Source organism: Octopus sinensis, linkage group LG18, assembly GCF_006345805.1.
Source record: "Octopus sinensis linkage group LG18, ASM634580v1, whole genome shotgun sequence".
In the NCBI taxonomy this organism is placed as follows: domain Eukaryota; kingdom Metazoa; phylum Mollusca; class Cephalopoda; order Octopoda; family Octopodidae; genus Octopus; species Octopus sinensis.
In genome coordinates, this window is record NC_043014.1 from 331696 (window position 1) to 346693 (window position 14998).

The 14998-nt window shown below is 37.9% G+C and overlaps 1 protein-coding gene across 1 annotated transcript in view; it reads left to right on the forward strand.

The window, feature by feature from the left end:
* LOC115221455 (upstream stimulatory factor 2) overlaps positions 1–14998 on the forward strand; it is a 30089-nt gene continuing 15091 nt past the window's right edge. The window contains exon 1 of the mRNA XM_029791640.2: positions 1–648. Within this exon, the coding sequence (XP_029647500.1) occupies positions 617–648 (32 nt within the window). The 5' untranslated portion in view covers positions 1–616. The remainder of the gene's footprint in view (positions 649–14998) is intronic.

Consider the following 14998-nt stretch of genomic DNA (forward strand, 5'->3'; position numbering starts at 1 on the left):
CATTAAGTCACACACACACACACAGTTACACATGAAGACGACATATTGGAAAGCGAAGGCGGCCATTTGTAAACTAAACGCAACAACGACGAAGATACATTTATACACACAAATATCTCTATATTCACATAGACGAGTATATATACAAAACAGTGTTGAATTATTAAATACAAGAGAAGACAACGAGCGTCATAAATATATCACAGAGGAAGAAGAAAAACAAATTAGCAAAAGGCTGCCATCGTCGTCGAGAGTATCCAGTGGGCATCTTTTTGCACAAAAAAATCTTCTCGAATACAAAAGAAAAACGGAAGGAAAGAACCGATTTATGAAAGGCCGATCAGTTGTTGTTGATTGTAGTAGTCACTCGCTTAATTTGCCGAGTATTTCTGATGTAATCGACGATATTTGACTGAATAGTAGTCGTCGTGTGTGTCTCTAGGTCGGCCATTACCGTCGTTCTCCTCCTCCCACCCTTTCCTCCTTCCTCCTCCTCCTCCCTGTCACATGTTCCTCTCTCACATGACCTGTTGTTTGGCCCCGTGATCAAACTTTCATTATTTCCTGGCAAATTCAAAAAACAACACACCACCTCCGACACTCATATTCTCCCCACATGGATAGTCTGGATCAGGCCCTGGAATCAAGGTAAGTGCTCCGTCACGCAGTTATTCTCACTCGTCACCATCACACACAGATACAGATTCTTTGCAAACGTCGAACAAATGTCGCCATTTCCGCCTCACACACACAAAAAACACAAAAAACAGCCCCAGATATTCTTCTTCCACTTTTATCAACACACACAACAATCCTCACCAGCAAATATTTCCTTCCCTCTCATATCTGCTCAGCTTGGGGTTTTTCCGCTCGCTTTCGTCGGTTTCTTTTCTCTTCTTCACTCGGCTCTTGTAAAAGTCTTCATAAAAACTGTTGTCAACTTGTCATCTTTATTTCTGTGTCTTTCCACTTCTGGTCCTCCACTTTGTCGACCTTTCCTTTTCTAGGTCGGTCGTTATAATAATGTATAATATAATCTAATAAACACAATACTAATACATGATTGTATAAAATATATACATACATGACAATAGATACTGATCTTCAGTGACAAAAGGTAAAGGGAACCATTATATAATATATTTATAATAATGTCTTGTGTTTGGACTTGAGCGGATTCATAAAAAGAAGGGAAGTCCCGGTGAATATCTACATATGTATACACATCCTCGCGCGCATGGATGCAGCTATTAATATCGGTGTTTCACGTTTCCGCTCTTCATTGCTGATGAACATGTCATCCAAGTTATTCCTATTATTGTTATTACAAAAGAAGGCAGCAAAAATTACATTTATTACGACCATTATTCTACTACTTCACACACACACATCGTTTTGGTTCTAATAAGTAATAAAACGATCGTAGGTTGAATTATTTTATTCCACTCGTGCGTGTGTGTGTAAATATTTATATATACACACATAAATTACATTGATATAAACCTACATTCGTATACACACTCATACTTATCGGAGAACTCTGCCCCCCCCCCCAGCTACATCCAAAGAAAGGTCTCCTCCCCACCTCTACCATTGACATAAAGTTCCCCCTCACCGTTACCCTCTTCTATCAATTTCTGATCCCACAGACAGACCTGCTGTCTTCTCATCTACTCCCACTACAATGTCCTCTACTCCTTACAGCTGACTCGTCTGGTGCCATCTCTACTCGCACCCTCTCACCGGTATTGAGTCCAACACCCTCCGCCCCTGCATTAATTAACATCACCAATCCTTCCATCCCGGAATATCCTCCTTTACATATTTGTACAGCAGACTTGTAAAGCCATGGACCCCTTATTACCAAAGATTAAAAAAGAAACATCCTGTCAGATTTGTGACAAACGATGACAGCCTCATATGTACACACGCATATATATATATATATATATATATATATATATATATATATATATATATAGCGTGTGTGCGTATACATGTATATAGATATACATCTATGTGTATATGTGTTAATACATACACTGCTATCACATTTACATTTGTCTGGTCTTGAATCAGCAATCGTTGCAGAGTTTTGGGTTTTTTTTGTTATTAATTCTATGCTAATAGAACATCTATTTAAATATTAACCACATCCATACAATAAGTTCAGGACACCCACACATTATACATATTATCCATCCGTCCCTACACACACACATTATGTCTGATGTTTGGAGCCCCGAGGGCAAAGGGAATCGTTGTACGATGTCTTGACGAGAATTGCCGGCATCGTCTTGTAAGCAGTGCTTCCCTCCAATTAAGCCAAGTCTTCCAATTAATTCAATGAAATTAATTACTCCCCTCTCCTTCCTTATTACGTTATTAAGTCTGGTCGCGGTTACTTGGTCTTCGTTGTTTCACCTGTTCTTTAGATTTGTGATGGTCATGCCTTTCTAGGTCATATGTATAGCAGTGTTAGTCGCTTTTTAATTAGATGCAAAAGGAATTCTAGTTCATAACGCATGTCATCTTTTTTTACTCTGTGTTGTGACATTCATGTGTTTCCCAAGGACTTCGATGATGTCATCGTCACTGCCGTGTGTCGATCTCGGTTCTTTGATTGCAGCCTGGACCACCACGCCGTCGTGAGCCAATGTGAATGTCTCTACGTCGTCACTTGGCCTGCTAAAAATAACAGCTATACCTCCCTGACATCGCACCTTACAGACTTAAATGAAGACTTCTTAGATACCCTCAAAAAAAAAAAAAATGACGGAATGGCCACAGATTGTGTTTGCTTATAGGACTGATGGGTGGCGGTTGATCTACAGCAAAACAACAATAATGTGACCCAGTATTAGTTGGACTAAATACCAAACTAACACGGTTGCTACAACTAGTATATTTCTGGCGTTTGACTGCTTCAACAGGATTTGAACTCAGAATTGAGGAGGAGAAACTAAATATTTTATAGTATTTTAGTACAAGATCTTCAACACATAAAAGTGAGGATTGAGACGGCATGGAGTTCATGCCTTTCCGGAAGACATTAACTGTGAAAATGAAATGAAATCACAATGTCTAATAGCCAAGACCTGTCCTTAGTAATAGCAGTGGTGGTAGTAGTAGTAGTGAAAAGTAGATGGATCTCACTTGATCCATTAAACTACTTCATTGTTGAATTAGCATATGAGTAGCTGAGTATTCCACAGATAGAGAATTTGTGCGACAAAACTGGATATTTGATGCAACCCATCTGATGGGACATTGCATTTTCCATCATGAAGCTTGGGTAAAGGACTGCCATGCAGTGGAATTGAACCCAGTACCTCAGTAAGGCAAGTTTCATAAGCATCTGATCAAGCCTTCATCAGTAGTAGTAGTAGAGCAATTATAAGTAGATTGTCCGACCTTCATTAAAAGGAATAACTTTTTACTGAGATGGTAGCTGGTCACACTGAGTGTGGCAGTCACCATCCACAGAAGAGTTACAGGTTCATCTCCTGCCGTCAGCACAGCCTTGTGTCCCTCATGTATTTACACTTAACTCTCACAAGCTTCTTTGTTCTTGCTTCAACTCATGCAGTTATCATCATCATTGCTTTAACATTTACTTTCTCTTGCTTATGTGGATCAAACAGAATTTGTGGAGGCAGATTTCCTATGGCTGGATGCCCTTCCTGGTGTCAACCATCACTTGTTTCCAGTTAAGATAGTATTTCTCCAAGGCTGGATATGTTTTATACAGAAGATTGGAAACAAAGGACACTGCTTGTGTGATGGTGACTCTTATTTACAATTATCACAGGATGCACAAGTGTACATACACAAACACAATGGGCTTCTCTCAATTTCCACATGCTAAATTTTTTTTACAAAGCTTTGTTTGGCCCTGGACTATAGTAGAAGGCACTTACCCAAGGGACTAAATACACAGCTATGTCTGCACCTAAAAATAGGATCCAAATCTAACTCAAATCACTCCTTACTGTAGTTGGCAAAATAATGAAACCTCAAAGAATGTAGACCAAGATTTACTGTTTCTGAATAAAAGAATAAGAAATGGTGATGACCTCGGCTTAAACAACAATAGGAACAGTATTGTGAAGTTGCCATTTCAAGTGTTGGTTGAGTGTCTCCAGGCTCAGTTGGACATCTGGACACACGGACACACACTGAGACCTTGTCCTGTTTTAGAAATCAGTATTTTCATTCTTAAAACAGTCACAGAATGGTATCCAGCCGGCAGAATTGTTAGTGTAAGAAAAAACATTATGTAATATTTATTCCTGTTGGGGTTGAGAAAATACCTGTCATATATTGGGGCGCCATCCTATCAACTAATCCCCTACCCTCCAAATTCCTGGCTTTCTGCTCAAATTCAAAACCATTCTGAGAACTGTCCCAAGATGGTAAAATCAGTGTCACACAAAATGTCTTGTGATATTTGTTTCAACTCTTTAATTCCTGAGTTCAAATACTACTGAGATCACCTTTGCCTTTCATTCTTCCAGGGCTAGTAAAATAAAGTTGCTGTTAAGTACTGAGGTTGATTTAAATGACTGACTTCTGAATTTGTGGCCTGTGATACGAGTCGCTAAAGACTGGATATTTGGATTCAGTCCTATCAATACCCCTGGCCTATACAGGTGCAATAATTGAGAAGGTAGTAAGGTGTAAATAGTTTTTCTCTAAGAATGTGAAGAGGTGAGAGCAAGAGTTGCCAAGTAGGGAAGGACACCCAGACCACTACAAAGTCACACACAAAGAAGATAGAGGCAGCTTGCAGAGGATTTTAATTTTGCAAATTATACTGATTGAATAAGCTTGCTGATGAGGTCTAATAGACTAAAACACATCCATAGTTGTCTCCCTTGCCTACAAAGACCAGGCTTTTCTTTGTGTAAACCAACTCCATTTTTAAAAATGACCTCCTCTTTTCTTTGGGTGTGACTGACAATTACCACTAGCTTTTTTTTTTTTTCTTGGTTTCTGCAATGAAGAATTTGCTCTTGTACCTGACATTCTGGCCCTCAGTTTATTATTTCTCTGAGGAATAAGGCTTGTAAGGAGTTGGAATGTAAAGAATTTAAAGTATATAAGGTGTGGTTGGAATTGTAAAGACAGAATTGGGATGTTGGGAACTTAGTATGGGAGAAGATGTGGAGAAGAGGGGATGGTGGAAATTTAGACTAGAACATGCTAATATGTACGTGCATTTATATATTTGTGTGTGTATATAAATATATATAATCCTAGCATGGTTCTTTCCTTGGCCTTTTGCATCTTAACTAATTGATGTTCTTCCCTCTTGATAATAGCCCTCGTCTAATTTGTATGTAAGAGTGCAGGTAGGACTTGGTACTCACCAGGGAAAGGGATGGAGAGATGATTGGGAATAGTTTATCGTTGATGAAGAATGTACACCCAACAGATGTAGGAGATTAGTGACTTCAGATGGACCCGGAGACAAAAGACAAATGGACGGAGGAGGATATAGAAATTGAAAGAACCATCAAGTTGTTGTAGGTTCAGAGATGTATTACTTGAGGTAAACGACACGAGAGAGATGTAGAGAAGAACTGGAAGGACTTACGAGGTGATCTGCTGAGAGTAATGGACCAGGTTTGTAAGGTTCCAACCCAAAAGTGAGTGACATAGTGGTGGAATAGTTTTTTGGTTAGAGTCATAAAGGCTAAGAGATGGATCTGGAAAGACTGGAAGAAAGAGGGCATCAAGGAGTAGGAAAGAAACTAGACAATAGCAAAGGAAGAAGTCAAAAGAATTAAAATGGCTCTCAGGTTTGTGGATCAGAGGTGGGAGATATTGCAGATTGTAAGGTAGAATCTGAGAGAAAAATCATAATGCCAATGGGGAGAGATTAAGTTATTGGTGATTGATACCAACTGCTGATATCGATTATTTGCATTTTTTTCTCCAATTCATGAGATAAACCTCTTTAAGAATTATTTATTACCATCCAATTGTAAGTTTATTTACAGTTTTAATTCTTTGCATCTGTTATTTAGGAACTTTAGATTTACCATTGAAAGTAATCACTTTTCCTTGCTACTCTTTTCTCTATCTGTAAATGTACAGTATTCTACCTGTTTCTCAAATGTATCATTGAAATTTGCAAACTGTTTTGTAAATTTTTTATCTGAGGTTAATAGAATTGAATAATTTTCTTTCCCTGATGCATTGCTGCATCTTTTTGAAGTTGATTGTGGAGTTCCTTTGTCATTGCCTCATCGAGCTGCTTTTTTTCCTGTTTCAAGTAATTTTAATTTTGATTATTATGATTTTCTTATTCTTAACTCAGATTCCAAAGCCCAAAAAACAAGTCAGAAGGTAAAAAGCTCTTGAATTTACAGCAAAATTCTCAAAAGAATTTGTACTGATTCCCAATAACTAGTTACATTGCAGATTGTGCCTCATTGATGGCAAACACAATAAAAGGCATTTTGTTGAGTTGCATAGAATGAGCAAAAACCATCATCTTAAAAGGACTATTAAAATTGAACAGCCACCCATCAGTTTAGATTTACTGAGAACACGTTTTGGAGTGCAATGGTGAGCAAAGCATTTCTTGAAGCTGGCATTCTTTTGCACAGGCTTACTAATCCAAGTTTGAGAAGTCTCTTTGATTCTATCAAGAAGCTACTGCCATTTCAATCTACGTGCCAAAAATATGTTGATATGCTTAGTGCAAATCTGGTTGAGAATTGTAAGAGCTGCCTGGCTGATGGAAATGTATTTTTAAATGTTGATGAAAGTGAGATCAATGACAAAAAAATTGTTAATGTATTTATTAGTTCAGTTGAAAATGCTCTTAATAGAATGCTTGCCATTTGAATCAGATCCAACTGCTACAATCCCTGCTCAAATCTTTAATGATTTGCTAAGAAGTATGAGAGTTCAAAGAGAAAATCTCCTACTATTGTCTGATGTTGCTCAGTATATGGTAGCTACTGGAGAAACATTGCAAGTTACGTACCCTAAGCTCTTCCATGTAACGCGCTTCTCCCTCCTACTGCACAATTGTGCTCTAAAAATAAAGGCTTTCTATCCTCCAGTTGATTGTCTGATTGCCACCATCAAGGCTGCTACTGTTAAAAGCAAACACTGTTGAAAGTAATTTAGCCACTTGTGACCAAGTCGGGCAGCTGGTTAGATGCCTGCATTTGCTGTAGCAAGGACCTTACACACGAGTTAGAAAAATTGTGGTTTTGAGGGCAAAAGCATTTTGGTGCAAAGAGTGGAAGAAGCTGTGGGAAATCCTAAGATCAGGACTAACCCCACCCGAATCTGTTCCAAATATCTGCTGTTGGAAGAGTTGATTTTGGAAGCTGAATCCTTTCACCAGCCACAATGCTTACAAAAGACAGGAATTTTTGGCCTACAAATATGAAGCATTATGACATATCAAACAAGAATCAATTTCCACAAAGTCACTTTCTTCAATTGTTTTGATAATACTCGTACATCGTCAAAAACTAGAATCTACTCCCCAATGTTTATGGACTTCTTCATTATAATAATAAGGTTAAAGAAGTATGAAAATAAGGTTAAAATCAAACAATTTTTAAGGTAAAATAAATTGCCTAACTTATTAAATTTGTAGATGATATAGGGAAAAACTTTGAGTCATGAAAACAAAATGTGGAATGAGGAAGCCTCACCATAAACTTAGCAGAGGTTAAAGGTTTAATTAGTAGGAAAGAAGACAGGTCCTTATCATTATCAGTGAAATGGCTCTGACAATAAGGCACATGGAAAGTAGATTCTCTCAGATGCCCAGAAGTCATTAGTTTCTATTGTTTAGGTGACCTAATTGGCATGGGAGTGGGTATTCTGAAAGCATAGGGGCCAAAAAATATGAATAAACTGGGTAAAATTGAAGGAGCTATTTTACCTCTGCTTGCAATAAAAAGTAGGAGGCAAGCTGTATCCAATACTCGCTTCTTTATCAATCCTTCTTCCCCTCTATTATTCGCTTTGTGCCAACAATGTCATCAGGGTAAATCATTAGCCCTCTCCGCATTCCGTCCCTCCTGTGCTATCATCCAAATCAGTTTCCTGAGGTTGAATAACAAGGAATTACATTGGTTCTGTTGGTATCTGATATAGCCCTCTATTTAGCCCCCTGTTATACTAGCCATCACTTCCATTTCCTCTCATCACTCTCACTATTGCCATCTCAACTTACTCTCTTCCTCACTTGAAGCATTTATCACTACCTTTCTCTCTCATTATGCACCCTACCATCACTGTCTCTCCTGAGCCAAAAGAACAGAGACAATGTAGATTAGTGAGAGCCCTTGTGTTGGGCAAAGAATCTCATTAGTAGTGGTCCTATGGAAATATGCACTTGTTACGCTGTGTGAAAGGATTGGTGAATGAGCAGAGACAAAGTAAGAGAGTGGGGTGTGGCCTGGGACCTTGATCTGTTAAGGACAGTAACGCTTTCATCACTGAGGTTCATTTATGATTGTTGTTGTCAGAATGACACAGTGTCCCTAAATAGCTCAGTCCACATACATGTAAAGAAGTACAGTTAAGTGCTGCAAGTAGTGGGGACATTGTTTAATTCGTAAATGTTTCACTAGATGGCATATCTCACCATTTAAAGAGAAAAGCAGGAGGTCAGCTCTTGCAGGCAGGACCCTAGGCTAGAAGAGATCCTTATTCAGACTTACTGACCCTACTCATTCTCAGTCGTATTTATATCAAACAAATTATCTGTTGTCCCCTAAATCTAGTTCTAAAAGACCACCTCTGGAGATACTCCAATCTTTCACTTCCTCACCTAACAATATTGAGCCAACAATTACCGGTGGTGGTCCCTTTACCATGATTTCTCTCAATATCTAAATGTCCGTTATCCTTATGACATGCTTTTACATGTGTTCTCTTCACAAGAAACTAACAGTTCTGTCCACACCACCACCACCACCACAGTATGTAGCCAGTTGTTGATGTATGTAATGTCAGGAATTTACCATTACTAAGGTTTCAATGTAAAACGGAGAAGAGGGCAAGCCCTCCTCTTAGGGCCAATGGAGGATTACAAATTGGCTCTTGTACTGTCTAATATCGTATGCAAAGTCATGAGCAACATTCTAGACAACTACTGCTACTATTGCTGTTGCTTCTGCTGCTACTACTACTACTATTGCTGTTGCTTCTGCTGCTACTACTACTAATAGTAATAATGATAATAGTTTCAAATTTTGGCACAAGGAGTAAGTCACTTACATCAACCCCAGTGCACAACTGGTACTTTTATTTTATCAACCCTGAAAAGATGAAAGGCAAAGTGAATCTCAGTGGAATTTGAAGACAGATGAAATGCCACTTGGCATTTTGTTTGTCTTTACGTTCTGAGTTCAAATTTCCCTGAGGTTGACTTTGCCTTTTATCTTTGCAGGGTTAATAAAAGCACCTGTTGAGCCCTGGAGTAAATGTAATTGACTTACCTGCTCCCCTGAAATTTTTGGCTTTGTGCCAAAATTTGAAATCGAGTAATGGTGATAATAATCTGAATCAGATTTGCTTGTCAGTTGCTTGATCTTAACCAGTCTGTCCCTTGGTGGCTGACGATATGTGCATCTCTGATCACGAGCAGAAGTAGTTGGGAAGCATCATAGCCATATGTTGAAAGGAATTCTTTGGGGTTTGGATAATTCACCTCTGGAAACATGGGTGTTTCATTCATCATCCTTAAACAAATCTTATTCAGAGACCTTTTGAGCAAGATAGGCTACTCACCCTAAAGAAATTCTAACTGGGCCCACCTGCAAGATCATGCACTGTTTATCTTGATATGAAATCACTGTCACACACATATATGGTTGATGCATTTACCTGGTGTCCCCTTATCAGACAGGTAGTTGTGATGGGTATGTTGGGCTTTGTATATTTGTACCCCAGTGTCACTTTGGCATGCATTGCTCTCTCAATAATAATAATAATAATAATAATAATAATGATAATAGTAATAATTTCAAATTTTGGCACAAGGCCATCAATTTCAAAAAAGGAGTAAGTCGATTGCATCAACCCCAGTGTTCAACTGGTACTTACTTGATTGAACCTGAAAGGATGAAAGGCAAAGTTGACCTTGTTGGAATTTGAACTCAGAATGTAAAGATGGATGAAATACTGCTAAGCATTTTGCCGGTGCGCTAACGGTTCTGCCAGCTGGCCACCTTAATAATTATAATAACAATATTACTGTCATCACCATTTTTACTCTTCCTTAACTATTCTCACCAACAGTAATGGAGTGAACTAAGTAACCTGTATACGGTTGCTCAGTCAGCTAAATATAGCAGTCAAATCTCCCCTAAATCGTACTCTACAGTTTTAAAATAACACAAATTATGTGACTCTAGATACATTGAACAAAAGCAGAGTGGTCACGGTTAGAATGTCTTCGGTCTGCTGGATTTAAGTTAACCTGGAGCTAAACAATCACCAGTTGACATTGTTTGGTCTAATGTCTTGGTTAAGCAGATATTCCAGTCGCAATCCCCTCATTTTTAGGGCTATCTGATGATTCAGTTCTCTAATGTGTCCTCCCTTGTTTAATCACAAAGATCGACCTTCATCAGGCAGATTTATATGAACAAAGACTTGCCAGCTGACATCATCCATTTGTCTTTAGAGTTTATAGGAACACATTAGCTTTTGTATCCTTCCTTGTTAAGCTGTTTAAAATTAAGTGAAATTCAACTGCTGTTTCTAGTAATTTTGTGCAACCACTTAGAGGCCTTATTTGACCATCAGTAGTTTCCGTTACATATGTAGCTACCTTTCAGCTTTCATCAGTATAATTCTGAGAGTGATGACATAGAGTATCAGTCTAGACTCTGCTCTGAGTATTTGACGTATATAATAATATAATGTGTATATCTGCTGGTTTAACAAGGGAAATTAGATGTTTAAAATAAACTTCTCTTGTTAAAAGTAATCAATAGCCACACGAATTCCACCAAATTATCTCTTTTCTCTGGTCTGGATAAACCTAAAATGGCTGTGAATGTTTCCATGTCTGTCCACCTACAACTAAATATAAAAACTTGTTTGGTGATCTCACAACAGATGTAAAAGCAAATGTTAACGTCTGAAATGCAACAGAAATCCTCAAAAGCAGAAACGACATTCAAGGTTGTCATTGATTCTATTTGAAACCATTGATCTCTGATCAATCACAATTCTATTTGTGAAATATTACTGTTTCTTTTTTCTTCACTAATAATCTTGTATATTTAAATTTAAAATTATTCAACTAAATCTCTGTTCAGTGCTGATCTCTCCACACAATCAAGTCAATCAGAAAATCTAATTAACCTTCATCAGCTAAATTACTTTTGAATTTCTCTTAAATATTTTCACTTGTGGAAATATGAAAGTTCATTGAAGTATTGCTGCTGGCGCCAGATAAAAAGAACCCAGTACACCCTGTAAAGTGGTTGGCATTAGGAAGGGTGTCCGGCTGTAGAAACCCTGCCGAAACAGACTATGGAACCTGGTGCAGCTCCTGTCAAACCATCCGACCCATGGCAGCATGGCAGACTAATGTTGAACAGCAATGATGATCCAGCTATTGTTTTAATCCTCTGTACTGATTATCTTTGTTGTTGGGATGCTGGTTAGCAGTTGTATCCTGACACCAAAGGATTTTCTAGCTGTGTGGTTCAGAGGTTTACTTTGCAACCATCAGCTTTGGGTTTCAATCCCTCTACTTGGCATTATAAGCAAGCATTTTCTACTATAACACCTGGTTAATCAATGCCTTCTCTATTGTGGTGACCAATTATGTATGTGTGTGTGTTTTCTGTATTACTGTATGTTTTGTAGGTGTAAACCTCATGCGTATCCTCACATATAGATTAAGATCAAAAAGAATTTAAAAGAAATTTGTGTTAACTTATTTTTTATGTACACATACACATGTGTGTGTGTGTAATATGTATATATATATATATATATATATATATATATAAAAGTTCCCAAACTAGTTATGATTAATGAAAAATAACTTATTTACCTAAGTTTTAACATCATCTCCTTCGAAATAGCTCCCTTGTGCAGCAATAGACCAGTCCCAAGTGTTCCTGCCACTTTTGGACTCTGGCCTGGAAGTCATCTTCTGTGAGTCAAGAACCTGCTGTGGTTCACACTTGATCTCAACAATGGTGTTAAAACAGTGATCTTTGAGATGGAAGACAGCAGGTGCTAAATCTTGTGAATAGGGTAGGGGTGTAAGCAATACCATGTTGGTGTCTTTGGCAAGAAACTCACGAGAGCTCAGTGACAGGGTGCCTTGTCGTCGTGAAGAACCCAATTCTTTGCACTCCACAGATTGAGTTGCTTTTGCTGAGCATCCTCTTTCAAATGCTTCAAAACATCAGAATAGGACTCTCAGTCGACAGTCTGGGCCCAGAGAGAGGAATTCTCGATGGACAATGCTGTGGATGTCAAAAAAAGAAGAAAAACAAACAGTGAACATGCTCTTGATTGAGCTGCTACTCTGTCGTACCTTCTTCAGTTGTGGAGATGAAACACTCTTCCATTGCGACAACTTCTGCTTTGTCTCAGGGTGGTGCCACAGACCCAATTCAGTGATGCTCCTCGACGTGAAAGATGGGTCATCAGCAGCATGCTGACGAAGATCTTAACAGATTTCATCGTGATGTTCCTTCTGTTCAGTGGTCAGCAGTTGGGGGCCAAACGTGGCATAAACACACCACATGTTCAATTCAGACATTCAGACATTCAGATTGCCTACATGGACCCATATGACATACCAGTGCCGTTGATTGTTCTCTGACTATCCTCATGCACAAGCTGATGAACTTTCTCCACTTCTCCAGAGGTGGTGCTCATGGCAGGTCTTCCACAGACATTCATTTGCTTTTCAACTGCCTGTGTCACCCAAAACATTGCATATGACCCATTACCTTGTTGCCATAAGTTTGCCGAAACGTGCTCAATGTCTCTGAAGCAGACTTCCCAGGTTTAACACAAAATCTCACGTTGGCTCTTTGTTCCAACTTCCTGTCCATGACAAAATCACAGACTACAACATACATGTGATCACAAAGACATTTCATAACTTACAAAGAAGACACAGTGATGTCACTTGGTACACTGCCTCGTGAAGGTCACTGCTAGCTCTCACTGCACATGCAACCATGTGCTACCATCTGTTGGCACACTAAAATAGTTTGGGAGCTTTTTAATACACACATATATATATATATATATATATATATGAAAAAACAAGTCAAAAATAGAAAATGCTAAAATAATTTTATAGTGAACATTTCAGTACCGGTTTCGGTCATTTTGAGACCTTTTCACTGTATATATATATATATATATACTAGTAGTATAGCCCAGCGTTGCTTGGGTTTGTTTTTAGTTGCACTTAAAACAACAGACTTTAATGTCGCGTCAACAAAGTTTTGACATAGTTTCAATCTTTTTTGAAAAGTAAAAATTTTGCATTATGTAGCTTGTTATTCTCTTTAAGTGAACATTTTTCTGGTTGAAATACACTGAAAAATGGCAACACACCGGAAAAAAAATTGTAAAATATAGGGATTGTCATAGAAAAAAAGCACCTTTTTGATGTAAATAATTTTTGGTCTTAACATGGACCGATTTGAATTTTTTCTTCTACGGAATGAAGAGCAAGCCTTCTATCATACTCTCCATTTTGGTCAACTTGCGCCACAGGGTCCCGGAGGAGATAGTGTTAGTTGAAGGCTACCAAACCTGCCACACACACAAAGACAACTTCAGCTTTATATGTATAGATATATATAAAATTTATAAATGTTATGTGAATGATATTTGAAAATGATGAAGACAGGTCTATTCATATATACATACATACATACATACAACAGCTGCTCACTGGATGTTAACATAAAGCTGAAGATCAGTGAAAAAGAGAATACCTACCTAAACTATTGAGAAGTCTGCAGTTACTCTATCCAGATTAAAAGTTCAAGTTTATACCTGTAATTTTTGGGGCACTGAGATTTGTAACACACTGCCTAAATACCAATCTTGAGAAATTAGGCTTCTCAAAACCAGAAAGGAGAAAGCTGATTCCAAGACTACAGATCCAAACCACTGGAACTGTAAAACTTTCTAGACTTATCTTTTAAGTATATGTCTAGACATGAAAGTGTATGCATGAGAAGACATACATAATACAAAACTTACAAATTTGCATACATACATACAAACAAAACTACCCTGTTGTTGATGTTGAAATTCCAATGAAGGAGCCTTGGATCTAGGTTAGAACCCAGCTCTTTCTCTATTGGCAAGGAATCTTGAAATAAAATGGAATAATGACATACATGTGTGTGTGTGTGTCTGTGTGAAATTAGTAATTTAAATATTTTCCAATAGAAATTTGCAGTTTCAATTTAATTACAATACTACAGTTAACCTACATTTAGCATTTCTGACTGTCACTCATTCCCACTCTGTTTGCTATTTTAGTTTCCCTCTACCAGCAGGACCAGAGTGTGAAACACATTGTGTTTTATTACATGTACAATTATTTATATATATATATATATATGCAAAGTTAGGCCGAAGAAAAATTCGATGCAGTGTGCAAGAGAGAAGACTGTGATGGTTTGGTCCTGTGATGTGTATGAATGCGGAGAGTTACATTACTTAATCTTTCCTTTTGTGTGTCTGGTAGTAAAAAGAGTTCAGTGAACTTGCTATGAGGAGTGAAAAATTCAACATTTTGGATTGTCTTTCTTCAGGGGAAAAGAGAGAAATAAATGAGACACAGCAAAGTTTTACATCCTCAAAGTAAAAAAAAAAGAAAAATGGTTGTGACTTTGAAGATGTAAAACTCTGCTCTGTATCGTTTATTTCTCTCCTTTCAGCTTTTTCCAAAAGTACTCTGTCTGAAATCTACTCTTTTTATTGATTTTAATTCCATAATATAAAT